This window comes from Phasianus colchicus, chromosome 1 (genome assembly GCF_987193195.1).
Source record: "Phasianus colchicus chromosome 1, bPhaCol1.hap1.1, whole genome shotgun sequence".
Lineage (NCBI taxonomy): Eukaryota > Metazoa > Chordata > Aves > Galliformes > Phasianidae > Phasianus > Phasianus colchicus.
The window spans coordinates 68,958,796-68,973,929 of NC_143436.1; the positions used below are offsets into that span (position 1 = coordinate 68,958,796).

Here is a 15,134-nt window from a genome sequence, read left to right on the forward strand (position 1 = left end):
TTTGTCTGGAACTTCCTGTGCTCCGGTTTCTGCCTGTTGCCTCCTGTTCTATTGCTGCTCGCCACCAAAAGAGTCCGCCCCCATCAATGTGACTCTTGCACTTCAGATATTTATAAACAGATCCCTTCTGAGCCTTCTCCAAGCTGAAGAGTCCTAGGTCTCTCAAAGAAGCCAACATGAAAACAGAGAGGAGACAGAAAAGCTGGAGAAGCAAAAGAGAGATGACTGAGAGACAAGAGGTGCCAAAATGGTGCCAGAGAGGAGATAGGAGGCAAAGATGCCAGTGAAGCAATAGAAGCTAGAGAACCAGAGGAGCAAGAGAAGAGCCAGAGACACCAAAGAAATTACAGAGAAGCCAGAGAGGAGACAGGGAGCAGATAGAAAGCCAGATTGCATCTCATTGAGACAGGAATACTTTCAGTCAGGAGTCCTTGCTTCTGGATGAGCTACATTTTTTTTTTACAAGTTTTGCTGCATTTAGACAAAAAATGGTACATTTGATCATTTCTGTTTTTATCAAAAGGCATTCACCTCATATTTGATCACATGCTCCTGTTTCAATTTACCTAAAAAATGAATTATGAGCTCAATAATTGTGCTGTAGTGAGAATTACAGGAAGCCAGAAGATTTTTAAATATCTTATCATGCTATGTTTCTATAGCACCTTTGTATAGAGTTTTAGTTTATAACTAAAGAGCCAATATAGCACAGAATGTGATAATATTTTGCCACACTTCGCACTGCAAAGTTTCTCAGAAGGTCCAGAGTTAATTCAGAAGGGTGCAAACAGGTGAAACACCTGGAATACAGTGTTTCCCATCCCCTGAGTTGCAGCAGGGACCAGGGGCTTTCAATGGCTGGACTGGGGCACATATAGCACCTTTGGGTGGTTGTTAGGACCTCTTTCAGATTTCAGCAAGAAGAGTTCTTGGAACATTGCCATCTGGGTGCTCCAAAATGATGATTCATGCATGGTTACATGGCAATATTTACTAAGCTCTCAGGAGGCAAATCCATTAGCAGAGATTAGTCAGCTGTCAAGAGCCCATTCCCTCATAGAAGAGTTCTGTTCTCTAAATAAAAGTTCTTGTCTGTAACAGGAACTTCCACCCCACCACCTACTCGCTCATTTCATAATTCCGTAATCGGTGAGTTAGGACATGTCGTTGTGTTTTCTCAGATTGCAGAGGAAAGTAACACAGGAGAAACTGACAGTGAAAAATGAAGATTTTGTCTGCAGCAACTTTTCTCACCGTAACTGAGCACAGTCAAACAACTTCTGATTCATTCAGAGCCAATTCTGCCTGTGAGGAAAAGAGACTCAGCTGGATGCAGCTTCATCTCCACCCAAGCGCAGCAGCCACCTCAAGCGTGTGCCCTGAGCTCTGCAGAGAAACTCCTTTTTGTTTTCAGAGTGCTGTATCCTTCCAGTAGGACACACCACAGCCTCCAGGTAACCACTCTGTGGTTCAGGACATGTCACATGAGCTTTTTTGCCTGTACACGTGAATATTTGGGGCACTGGTTACTGCACTGATGACCATTTCTCACTCTATCCAAAGAATAACTCATTCAGATGGAGGGAATTTGGGCAACACAGCATGACAGAAAGGCTGGTAGCTACTACAGAACATGATGAGCACAAACAGGAGGAATAAACTGCTCGGTCAGCAGAGCAAGATTCATTCCTTGACGCATGGCTATTGACTTTGTTTGAGCAAGACTCACTCCTGGACACGTGTCTATCTCTGTGCAGAGAAGCTGTGGTTTTCAAGAAGTCCAGCTGTAAGAGCTGTAACAAAAAGCATTGCTTCTTCAGTCTTCCAGGCCCAAAGTATTGTTCAGGCTTTCCCAGCTGTATCAATTGGTTTAGGAAATGTTGCAGCTGCTGCCTGCAACTTTTTCCTCTTGCATGCTTTGAAATAGATCTACCCTCAGCAGGACAGATGAGGCATACTGCAGGCCCAGCTCATGCGAAAGGTGTTGCCTTTGGAAGCCATTTGCAGATCTGTGAGAGCCCCACACCTGCTGATACAATTTAACTACTTATTACTGCCTTTATCTCCTCTGAAAAACTGCAACAAGTCGAAGCACCAGGAGTCTGGCCCATGATACTGCAAAGTCACTGACCCTGCCTTTGCCTTCAGTTTGTTTGCTGCATGCCTCACCTGGTTTTCCCTTTGCTGCCGCTATCCCACAAGCCCTGCCAGGTCAGGTTACTGCTCTGTTATCTGGCTCTTCTAAGCCATATGTTGAAGGCCCCCCTGAGGAGGCCCTCGTGTAACATTTCAGCTCCTGGAGACCAAGTGGTCTTTCATTGGGACAGGAACAGCGATGGGAGGAACAGCAGCTGAAAAGCGTTACGAGTTGGCTCTGCACTACAAGGTACTTTCCCATGAGAGGTCTTCAGCTGAACAGAGCAGCAGCGGTGAGTACAGAGGCTTTTAAAAAGTCTACAGCCCACCCAAGATCCAGCTGTGGGCTGTAACAAATAGGCTGGAGGGCTTCTAACACATGCTGCTTAAAGCTTTGCTGCATTTTACACCTTTCTGCTTCCTCACAAGATGAAGTAGACTGATCGAAAGTGCATAAATGTGTGGTTTGGTTTTCTTTTTTCTCCCCTTTCCCTTACAGATCAAAAGTGCAGTGAAGTAGCAGCATCTATCTGCTAGCAGGGTGCACACGGGCAGCCCCACACAGTCGCTGCAGGAGGATGGACACCCACAGGAGCCCTGTGGGCACTGACAGCAGGTGTCCTGCCGCACGGTCCTGCTCACTCCCAGCAATGCAAGTTTCACCTGCACTCCCCTTTCTCTTTGCACTGGCATGTGTTTGTGTAAACATGTCCGCTACAGCTGTCAAGGAGTCAGATAACACGTGTGAAGAAACAAAGGTCCTGAAAGGAATCCCAGATGCAACAGTCCTCGTGGGAAAGATATTCTGTTATCCAGTGCCAGTATTTGCCTTTCAGGGAACGATAACTCAGTACAAGGTAATGCTGTTAAATGCACTTCTTGGTATAATCCTTCAGCAAAGGAGTATTCACTTTATTTTTAAAAATCACTTCTGTTTTTCCTATTTAGAGCATGCTATCTGTAAAACTACAGGGACTGCTCCAAAAGCAGTGCCTCTTATTTTATGATGTTGGCCCACAATATCAAAGGCAGATGATGGTGGTATGGCAGTAGAGGTTGAACGTTCCCACCAATATTCCATTGCAATTTGTTGTTGTGTGACTGGTGGCAGCAGAGAGGCAGTCTGACAACGTGGTGTCTGACATGGAAGTATGGATGAAGAAAGGTATGTCACTGAATTCCTTCATGTGGAAAAAAAATGGCATGCATTGACATCCATCCATGTCTGGTGGATGTTTATGGAGAACAAACAGTGATGTGAGCACCATGAGGTGGTGCATTGTAGCAGTGACGACAGCGATGTGAAATGTAAGCCATGTTCCCAATGGATAAATTTATGAGTGAGGCATGCAGGCTCTTGTTCATCACTGGTGAAAGCGCCTAGCTGATGACGGTGACTATGCTGAAAAATAGTGTTTGTAGCTGGGAATTTGCTCTGTCAAATAGCATTATTGTGATCTTCATCACTATTGTAGTTTCCATGAAAATAAATAGGAAGCATTACTTTCAGAGCAATCTACATAGAATAGGAACACCTACTTCCTACCTTTAATTCTGTTCATTTTCCGTCCTCTTATGGAGCAGGTCACTTTAGCCAGTGGTGCAAATTTGCCGAGCTGGTTGGACTTCAATCCCAACACAAACATGCTGCAGGGACTGCCAATGACTGGGGAGAGCGGAGCGTACCTGCTAAGCATAACTGCCTCTGGAAGAATGTGCGCCCAGAGAGCTGCTGTAAAGTTCACCATCCATGTTCAAGACAGCATTTTATTCCCGGACACAGGGAACAGCTTGAACCACATACCAAACAGGCACCAGTGAGTATTGTCCAGTGCTGGGGGCCTTTACCCAAACCTAAATTTAAAAAAAAAATGGAAATGGAAAGAAAAAAATGCAAGGCTGCTAGCAGTGGGGTGCTGATGCTCCAGGTGGCTGCTGACAAGGCAGCATCCAGCCTCCCTGCCCCAGCTGGGAACTGGAGCTCTTCCTCTGTGGGGAGAGAGACAAGGCCATCAATTGCCATTGCAATACACTGCCCACTTCCACTGATGATACTGGGTTTCTTTGTTAATATAAGTATTTCCAGTCTAATAGAAATCAAATGTAAATCTTTTAACTGAATTACTTTAAAGTCAGCATCATGATGGTAGTATTTGGTAAATCTTAATCGTGCTGCTGTGCTCTAGATTAGCAATGGGGTCAAACATATCTCTTGCTGAAGATAAAAGAGTGTAGAATATTCACATATTCAGTAGGAGGAAGTTTTGGATGAAGAGGTGAGGTTGAGTGATGTATGTGTATAGGAAAATGGATTGAATTCAAACAAGTATCTTCACAAAAGGGGGGGGGGGGGGGGAAGGGAAAGATTAACAACTTAATCAATGCGGTTTTGGACTTTAATGCCAATCCTCATAGGTGTGGGAAGGAAGTTCCCATCACTTCTGCTGAAATCATTCTCTCCACTGGAGCCAAAACCCTGGAAGCACAGGAACGCCTCTACATCGTGTACACAATTGCTGAATATCTCCATCTGGATTCCTCCCTAGTAACCCTGTTGCAGTACACAGACGTGGTGCACAGAAACTTGCAGAACCTGACTGTGCTGGCCAGAGACACTTCGCACATTGATTTCACAGTGAACCGTTATGTAGGACTCTCCTGGCCTGTCAAGTGTGGTGAGCTTGCTGTGCTCCACGAATTTGTTCAAGTCCTACAACGCAATATTGACTCACAGCATCTCTCACAACTCCTAGGACATGAAATTTCAGGCTGGAGAATACTTAGGAGAGGGAGTTACAAAAAAAAGTCTCCGAGACAACAACGCAGGCAATTAATGATCACACCAACGCCTACATTGAAGGTAATTAGAATTACACAGAGACCAGCTGCAGTTGCTCCCCGTCCTTTGTTCTCTGCTGTGCCAAGTCGTTTACACTTAGAACTTGCTGTATCACCTACCCAAAGTTTATATAAAGATAGTATAACTACAACAAGTTACCAGTTGCAGAATAACATCCATCCTGTACGTCAAGAAAGTTTAGTCACCTTCAAAATGGACTCAGCATTGGACATGCCAACTAATAATCCAACAGTAGTTGTTATGTTTGGAGACACTAGTTCTTCAGATCTTTCACCTTCTCTGGTTCCTAAATCAATGCTTCTCTTCACTGAGCAGGAAGCGCTGCCCACCCAAGCTCCTGGCATGTCCCTGCTGCTACAGCAACCTGAGCCTCACGTGTTTCAGACAGACTTATATTTCCATTCTCGTAAAACAGAAGTCTATGATCTCCTACAAGACATCACCTCAAATACAGACCTGCTTCCCAGATCCACGTACGCTCTGCTGATAAACACTCTTCATGAGCAGCCCCATACCTTGACAGAGACACTTTCTTCAAAGACAGCACGTCATGTGTTTTTGCCACAAGAAATATTAACATCAGGAATGCCATATTACAGCGATAAGACAAAAAGCCACTTTCCAAAATCTGAAATGCTTTCTAGTGCATCCCTGTCTCTAGAGAGGCTTCAGTCTCTATCCCCAAACACTTTGCTAACAGCCACGGCTTCATCTGATTTCACATTTCCCATCAATTATATATTTCCACCTTCACCAGTAAGTAGTAGCCCAAGCCAGGAGTTAGCACATGGCCATAAACTATTATCTAAGTCTTCTGCAACTATGCCATCATCCTATCAGCTTCTATTTAATAAAGGAAAGAGCATAGTTTCTTCTGTGATCCAATCAGAAGCACAGATTCTCTATCCCAAACTGAATTTCCATACTGAAATCTCAGCCTGCTTTTCTAGCTCTTTGTACAGCTCTTTCCCTGGTGAAGTTAAAATGTCCTATGAATCAAGTCTGCTCATTCTGTCCCATCCCGATAGCACTCCACTTCTTACTGTTACACCACCAATTATACATTCTACTTATGGTGGTAGCATGCTCAAAACACAGATGCAGTCTCCAAGCATTTTATCCACAAAGGAGTTTCACCCAGGCAGAGATCTGGGAACACGAATGATTTTGCCAAACATCACTGCACCTACCCTGGAGTCACACAAAATCTCAGATGTCATGGTTGATGCCATAGAAGTACCCCTGGTGAATTTATTTACTGCCCCATCTCATCCATTCAACAGTGTGCCAGGTATGTTTTAAGATTTAACTTTCCCTTCATTTTTTTTCCTGCTGGGAGAGTCCTAACAAAATAGATAAATGCAATTTGCTCTGCATCAGCATGACCACGCTGCGCTTTGGATACGTCAGCAAAAAGAGTTCCATGTAAGAGAAAGTAATTTTATCTCTCAACTTCATACATCTCCCCTAATGACAACCAGACCCAGCTCTGGCAGTCCTATCTCAGGAAAGATATGGACCTGTAGAAAAAGATCCAAAGGAACACAATGATGGTCTGAAGACTAGAAAACATGACATAAATGGAAAGAATTAATCTAGAAGACTGAGGAAGGATGCAAGTTTATGTAACAGCTTGCTGAAAAGATGAAAGAACTGTTCTCCACATCCCGTGGGAACACAAGCAGCACTAATGACTCTATATTACACTTCAGTTGATGTAAGTTAAACACTACATAAACTTCCTCAGAGCAAGGATAATAAGACATTAGATAAGATTACTTGAGGAACACTGTGGAACAGTGTATCAAGAACACAGCAACAAATATTTATCAGAAATGACACAAATGTAGCTGAACATCCCACAGAATAAAAAATTAGACTATACATCCTTCGGAGTCCTCCTCCAAGTGCATGAATCAGAGCCAGGCTTAAGTATAAGCTAGACTTCAAGAGATAGCATGTTTATAGGACCAGTTGGGTAAGTCTGAAGGACTGTCTGAATCTGCTTCCATTATCCATTTAAAAAGGTATGTGATAGAACTTAAATATCGAGTAAGTTCATGCATTCAGAGCCAAACCCTTCCTTCATTCTCAGGCAGTCACTGCCCCTATTTTTGTAGAATTGAGCCAGTAAATGTCCTTCTAAAATATTTTCTTTCTAAAGCTCTTCTAGACCTGTCTTACGCCTATACCCAGAGTGCAAAACTGCAGCTTGGATTGTTTAGGTTTGTAATCAGGTGTCTAAGCAACCAGCTGTGAAAACCCAGACAGGTAACACAACACTAACATGATACTGCTATTAACACTTGCAAACACAGACCATCTAGAGATTTTCAAAACTCTCTGCTCCTGGTGAGAGAAACTGCCTGAGGAAAGGCTCCATTGATTTTCTAAACGAAAGGTTGAACATTACCCAGCCAGGTAATATAATCCTGTTATTCCCCCAATGGTTTTCCAACACCATTTTCACCCACTGACTAAAATCCTGAATTGTGACTTACAAGTTATTGACATAAATGCCTAACTCATCAGGTGTGTAAGGTATTGCAAGTATTTTACAATGTTATTACAGTATTTTTCATTACAGTGTTTCGTATTGTAATGGCTGAGAAATTAAGACAAAATACACAGTATGCCAAAGCCCACTGAAGGACAGGGCAGTCCCACTGTGGTATTCCCACTGTAGAAAGGTGCTGATGTATTTGATGCCTACAGAGCAAATCAGTTCCAGAGACAAGATCAGAATCCAGCTCACTTTACAGCCAGACATGAGATAAGAGTCTAACAGCAGAAACTCAGATCCACACTGCTTTCTCCTCCGGCTTCCTTCCCATGGCTCTAACTTCACTGGCAGATGCAGGCAAAGAATTTTTAAATACATGCCATAAAAGCTTTTTTTTTTTTTTTTTTTTTTTAATATTCCCAACTGTATAGCAAATTATTACAATAAGATATTTTACATACTTTTAAGCAATCTTCTACCTAACACTGTAATAAACAGTACCTTGTTTTCAGAGCTGATGCAGACACTACCACCACCACACCAGGATGCAAGCACCTTGCAATTTCCTACCGATGAAACACTACAGTCTACAGAAAGTACAGGAATTCTCCCTCTATCTTCTATTTCACAAGAGCTTGAGAATAAAACCCCAGGTAAAAAAAATGCTTTTCTACTTATTGATGTCACCCTCCTTCTTAGTAATCCTGCAAGGTATTGCTGGTCTCCTATACCAAAACTCATGTAGTATGGGTTCATATCACCATAACACTCAAAGCATCCTGACCTAAACTTTGTGCCCTTTGAATTAATCTCTCCTCTTTTTTAATTAGGTAAGTAGTATCTGAGGAGACGATTAGCTGGGAGTGCTATTTTACTAGATCCTGCAAAGGCATTCTCTGTCCTGGTGTTGAAAAAACACATAAATGAGATAAATGAGAACTGGCAGGAAGAAATGAATATCTCTGTCACAGACTGTGGGAATTCTCTGAGTTCTCATCTTCGCCCTTACTCTTTGAGCCTGCCAGCAAGCTTGACCCAATAGTCAGACATTTCCTTTTCAAATTCATCACCACATTTTATCTTCCTCACTTGGTATCGGCTTATATATTCATTCACAAGAGCTCTACAAACTGAGCAGATGTATTGCTGCCAAGGCAAATGCTGCCCCAGGCAGTGTATCTGCCATCTCCAGAAGTGGGGTGATGGTGCTGGCACCCAGTGTTTGCCTGATTAACCTGAAACTATTCTTAATGATAGGCATGGCTCAATAGGGCAAAGAAAATGCAAACATTCCCATAAGATTCCCAGACAAGAAATCCATGTTTGGTGTTGTCGATAGAAAATGAAACAATAACATGTTAAGATTTACCTCATACATGAAATCATTTTCTGAATCTAATGGAGCACTCACCATCAGAGCTGTACCAATTCCTTGCAGAGCTAAGAGTTGTTTCTTCAAGACTTGCTTCTGTTTCCAAAGAGAACACCTAACTCAGAAACCATATATTTTTCTGCAGTGGGGATCTCAGCTTGTGCAAGCACACTGCCAGGGGCTCCTGTAAATTTAATTTGGGAATGAATGTAAATCATCTGAGGAGAACCCTGCTAATCAGATACCTGTGCCAGAGCCTTCAATAATTAAGGTATCAGAGTACTACACAGTTTCCTGCTGGGTAGCTTCAGACTGTAGTCCCCACTGATTTCAATACACTATCCAGTGGTACAAGGAAGGACCTTTAAGGTTACATAAACTTTCTGTAACACGGGACAAAGAAAAAAAAAAGAATTGAAAGAATTTTGCAGTAATAGGAAGGAACACTGCACTTACTCCTTGATACTTACAACATCAGAAATGGGACATACTTGATGACATGAAGAGTATAACCATAATCTGAGAAGCATGCTGTGGTATTTCTATGAATTAGAGTAAGATATACTTTTGGGAAAAAGACTTACTAATATATTATACTAGATAGAAATGTCTTCGTATTTGTTTCAATGAACACATCACTGCTACATATGCTTCAATGTAACAGGAGAATTGTAAAGTCACATGTAAAATTTACACCCAAAAGCACATGAAATTGTCTTCAAGATGTGATCAAGGGCAATGCTTTAGAGTATCATTATAAGCTTATCACTATAAGCTTATCAGATCGCTATTTTTTCTTCATAACCCTTTCCCTTTCCTCATCCCTCTCTAAAGGGCAAATGAACACTTCTCCAAAGGTCATTCATTCAATCCAATTCATAACAGCAACTATTGGATGCCTGTTCTCTTTTCCTGTATCTGCCAACACATTTTATGATGAGGAAGATGGCAATTCAACTCAGTTATCTTTACAATTAATTCCAGCTGATGACTCTCCAGGGGGACCAGAAAGCTGGCTTCAATTTAATGTGTCTCAGCAGACGATGCATGGCTATCCCCTTGATGTTGATTTCCAGTATTCACCTCAAGAGTTCATTCTGTCTGCCACAGATTCAGGTGGACTGACTGTCTGGCAATCCTTTACCATTGAGCTTCTGAAGCCCACAGATGTACCATGCCACCTTTACACCATCAGAACCAAAAACAGCTACTACTCCTTCTTGAGAGAGAGGAAAAGGATTAGTTTATTTCTAGAGAAGCTCTCCTTGTATTTGAACTCCACCAATCCCAAAGACATCGTGGTGACCACTCTCAAACCTGGATCCACACTAATCTCCTGGTACAACAGTTCGCTGTGTACAAGTACCAACAGACCTTTCAGCTGGTGTGCAAAAGAGGAAATCCAGGAAGCACTAAAAAAACTACGAGTGCCAGATGGATATGTTAGCCCACATTTCATCCAAGCAATGTTACCAGAATACAAGATTGATGTCATCTTCAATATTTCATATCGTGATAACTGCTTTCTCACTACAAAGCCATTTGGTGGATTTTTCAACACTACTGTGCCTACGCTTCAAGGCTGGCGTGACTCCAGTATCATAAAGCCCCCATCAGCCTTACTAAGCAGTCTTTGTGTCACTGTTGGGCTGGTTCTGCTTGCATTACTTTACTTTTCTTGCAAGCGCTACAGCAAGATTCCTGAATCCAAGTTTATGACATTTCAGAGCAACTCCCAGCTTAGCCATGCTGATGTAGCAATGGATGTCCTGCAGCCTCGTGAAGTACCTGTACATGAGTGTAGGGGATCACCATCACATTTCTTATGGCTGCCACCTTTATCATCACTTACCTCCCCAGAGCAGTATTCCAGGTCAGTAAGGTTGTCTCATATCATATCATCTTCCCAGCCACCAAAATATCAACTCCCACCCCGTTATCAAGAAGGTACAACTACCCAAGATGACTGGGGCAATATCTGTAGATTTAAGATGACATCTTCTAAATGACAATAAGAGCAAATATACAAATAGACAACTCATATGATAGGAAGTACTGTCCTTATTGTGCAGGCAAAAATAAGAAAAGGCTAAGTATTTAAATTTTTCAATTTCAGATAGGACATAAGTTACGTAAGCTATGCCTAACGAAGAGGCATAAGCAGAATCAGAATCCTGAAACTAATTATTAGAACAAAATGCCAAATACATAAGGTAAACTTATCTATAGATAAGGTGGACAGACCAACATGTCTGTACCAATCAGTCAGAAAATGTATACCATACTGATGCTAGTAGGACTGAGCCAAAGTTGAGTAAAACCAACTTCATTGTGACTCCATACATTTTGTGAAGAAAGCAGAACTGTCAGGAGAACCATAACAAAAGCCAATGTTTCCACTGAAATTTGAAGGCCCTACAAACCCTGAATCTCTATGCTATCCTATAATCGTATCCATATTTTTTCTTTTTAAATAAGAACTCCCTAACATGAAATGCTTCTCTTCCCATGTAATTGTGTAATGTACTTTTATAATTAAATTTTCAAGTTACCAGCTTGCTCTCTTATAGCAAGACTTCTATCCATGATAATTGAAGGATGATGGTAGACAAAATTTCATACAAGAATTTGTAAAAACTTTTCGGATATTTTGCAAATCTTTCAGTTTAACAGATAAACATATACAAAGTTGTATTCGTTACTTCCAATTGTAGTGTATAAGCTACTTTAAAACTGCAAAAAAATGAATTTGGTCCTATTGCACATGATGCTATCAATGTATCACCAATAGCACCACTTTGAAAGAAGAGTGCCCTTTCCAGATTTACCACAAGACTCTGTTGGAGAGGGTGGATAGCCAGAGATCATCAAACCATTGACATTACAACTGCAATAATGAAACACGTTTAACTTTGCTCCTTCAAGCAATCATAAAAAGACATACATGCAGGTTCCAGTCTTGTTCACTCTCAGAATCACAGATTCTTTTCTTGCTGTAGATTTGTGGCTGTACAGTAGAAGACTGGGTAACATTTGTACATCTCATGCACTGGGAGAGCTCCCCATAATCAGAGAACAGTAGAACAGCTTGGGTTGGAAGGGACCTCAAGGATCACCTAGTTTCAAGCACCCTGCCACAGGCAGGGCAGCCAACTGCAAGAGCAAGTACTAGATCAAATTGCCCAGAGCCCCACCTAATCTGGCCTTCAATACAACCAGTGTTGGGGCATCCACAACCTTCTGGGCAATTTGTTCCTGTAATCATGAACTTACCAGACACAGAAATGAGACTGGCTGGCCTGTAGTTCCCTGAATCTTATTTTCCCTTCTTCAAAATGGGGGTTGTTTCCCCTTTTCCAATCAGTGGGAACTTCATCAGACTGCCATGACCTTTCAAATATGATGAATAGCAACTCAGCAACTTCATCCACCAGTTCCCTCAGAACCTGAGGATGGATCATAGAATGGCCTGAGTTGAAAAGGACTACGAGGATCATCTAGTTTCAGCCCCCTTGCTATGTGCAGTGCTGCCAATCACCAGACCAGGCTGCCCAGAGCCACATCCAGCCTGGCCTTGAATGCCTCCAGGGATGGGGCATCCACAACCTTCTTGGTCATCCTGTTTCAGTGCTTCACCATCCTCGGCATGAAAAAATTTCCTCCATGGGATCTCGTGGGATCTCATAGACCTGTGCACCTTCAAGCTGCCCATGAGCTTCATATAATTCACCAGCCCCTCCTCTTGGGTGAAGACAACATCCTGCATAGCACCTTTTCTGGCGGTTTCCTGTACTACTTGGAAGAAGTTATCATCAACGCATTCCAGAAACCTCTTTGATTTCTGTTGCACTGCTGCATTGTCCTTCCAGCAGATATTGGGGTGGTTGAAGTCCCCCATAAGAAGCATGTTTTGTGAATATGAATCTGCTCCTATCTGTTCATAGAAGGCCTCATGCATTTTGTTTTCCCGATTAGGCACCTGTCTCCTTCCCCTGCCCTCCCTTTAACCCTAACCCATAAGCTCTCTGTCAGCTCCTTGTCTACCCTGAGGTGGAGCTCCACAGACTCCAGGTGGTCATCACCGTAGAGGGAAACACACCCTCCCCTTCCCTCGTGCCTGTCTCTCCTAAAGCGTTTATACCCATCTATTCCTACATTCCAGTCCTGAGAGTCATCCCAACACATCTCATTGATGCCAATGACATCATAGCCCAGTAGGCATGCTCATGCCTGCAAGTCCTCCTGCTTGTTCCCCATGCTCCGAGCTTGCATTGATGTACAGGCAGTTGGGTTGGACTCCCACTGAGGCTGATTTACCCATTTTGACACTCAACGGCAAAGTCAACAAGAGGGTAAACATTTTAAAAGGCACAGTTATGCTGACCTCTTGATTTACGTTTATTTTTCACAAGGGTCCCAAATTCCTCAGTGTTTGCACTGCATCTGGGCTTCACCCTGTGACACAAGTTATGTAGTTTCCCTTACTATAAAAGCAAACTATAAGTCAGCCTTGAGCCAGTATACAAAAAAGTTCTCCTGTATTTGCCTTGCACTCTCCCAGAGGCTGCACACAAGGAAACAAAGCTTCTTAGAACAGGAAAACATAAGATAACTATAGTATCATGGTGTACTCTCCCTGCCACATTGTATAGTGGCAACCTAGTGATGAACTCCAACTGAAGAGTATGCATAGAAGCCATGATGCTGCACACAGGGCAGTCCAACAGCCACCAACACTGCTCTGACACAAACAGCCACTAAGAAGCAGATAGCCAGCCAACTGATAGTTTGTGCAGGCTGAAAAGCACGGACATAAGTGCATACTCCTACTGATAGTAAAGTGAGCAGAGCCAGACCCAGTGAAGCAGCAGGCAGGGAGATGAACAGTGACTATTAAACCACAAGTGTGAAAATGTTGCTGACCTATTAAGACCTTTTTTGGAGGAACAGTGGTTGCTTTACAAGTGTAATAGCAGTGAAAGGATTTACTTCTTGCATAAGCTAGTAGCATTTGTCTCCGTTTGCAGTTTTGATTAACTTTTTGAAGAAATACAAAGTCTTCCAGCTGACAACTTCAAGTTGGCAGAAGACGAGCAGCTGTAAGTCAGGTCTCATGTTTGATGAGAAAGTCAAACCAACAGTAATTGCCAACCACCAGAAGATGAGACATAAGGTTGGTAAGTTAAATAAGCTACCTTGAGGTGCAGCACATTTAGAACTGCTGATCAAGCTACACCAAGCCAGGCTATAAGGACAGAACCAAGACAGATCCTGAACTGAGACTCTGCCATTGACTTTTGAGACAGGCTTTAGCTGGCCCTGATGAACTTCTGATCTTTTTGCATTACTTTTGTTCTATTATTGAATTTTTAAATGAAAACTGGAGTGTAGTGAACATATAGATGTGTTTAAGGTAATGACTGTATTGAGGTGTGATAGTGTGTACCAGTACCATGGTGAAAATGCTGAGATGTAGGCTTGGGGTTTTTTAAATTACTAAGTGAGTTCATCACTTTTAACTCACAAACAAGAAACACCTTTAATTTCTACTGCAAGCTAAGTTACTGTAGGAGAAACCAGAGTTGTTTTTTGTTTCTTTTGATCATCTACATTTAAAAAATCTGGGCAGAAAGGCCAGTAAGTAGTAACTTACTACTCAGTAAGTCATATTTCACACAAGCAACATATGACTTCAAAATGAAAATCTGCAGGACTACACATCTAAGTTTATATATACAGTGACTTCTTATCTTGAAAATAAGACAAGAAGGTCTCAGACTTTAGGGGTATTCAAAAAATCATTATTGCTTCTGTGAAAACTACATAAATCTTTAAAGATCTTTATCAAAATAGTATCAGGCAAGTACTCTTTTCTTACTGCAAAAAATGGTCCTACAATCATTTAACAAAATCACACTTACTGTCTAATTGTGGCTACCAATGTAAATACACTGCATGATACTTGTATTCTTAGTCACCATGAACTATGGCATTTCAAGTTTCAGATGAAGAAATATAAACATATTGAGTTAGCTTTAAGACATCTTTCTGAGCATTTCTATATTGACAAACTAATACATCAAAGCTGCGGGACCTTCAGTTGCTTATACAGGCTGAAGTAAAGCAATGGGAGTAGATCAGACGAAAACTGATACAACTGCTAAACTCAAGTGGAAGCATAGAAAGACTGGGAACTAGTTTCTGAATGAGATTTTATTTTCTATCTCCATAGCTTCATGCCTGGCTCTTCTATAGTTGGCATG

At 42.0% G+C, this 15,134-nt stretch overlaps 1 protein-coding gene across 1 annotated transcript; it reads left to right on the forward strand.

Annotated features, from left to right (window-relative positions):
* Window positions 1–2,367: 2,367 nt before the first annotated feature.
* On the forward strand, window positions 2,368–10,880 carry LOC149919702 (uncharacterized). Its single transcript, XM_090134454.1, has 6 exons — window positions 2,368–2,429; window positions 2,636–2,993; window positions 3,721–3,953; window positions 4,552–6,287; window positions 8,012–8,152; window positions 9,706–10,880. The coding sequence occupies exons 2-6, from the start codon at window positions 2,715–2,717 to the stop codon at window positions 10,878–10,880; spliced, it is 3,564 nt and encodes a 1,187-aa protein (XP_089990580.1). The 5' UTR covers window positions 2,368–2,429; window positions 2,636–2,714.
* Window positions 10,881–15,134: the final 4,254 nt, after the last annotated feature.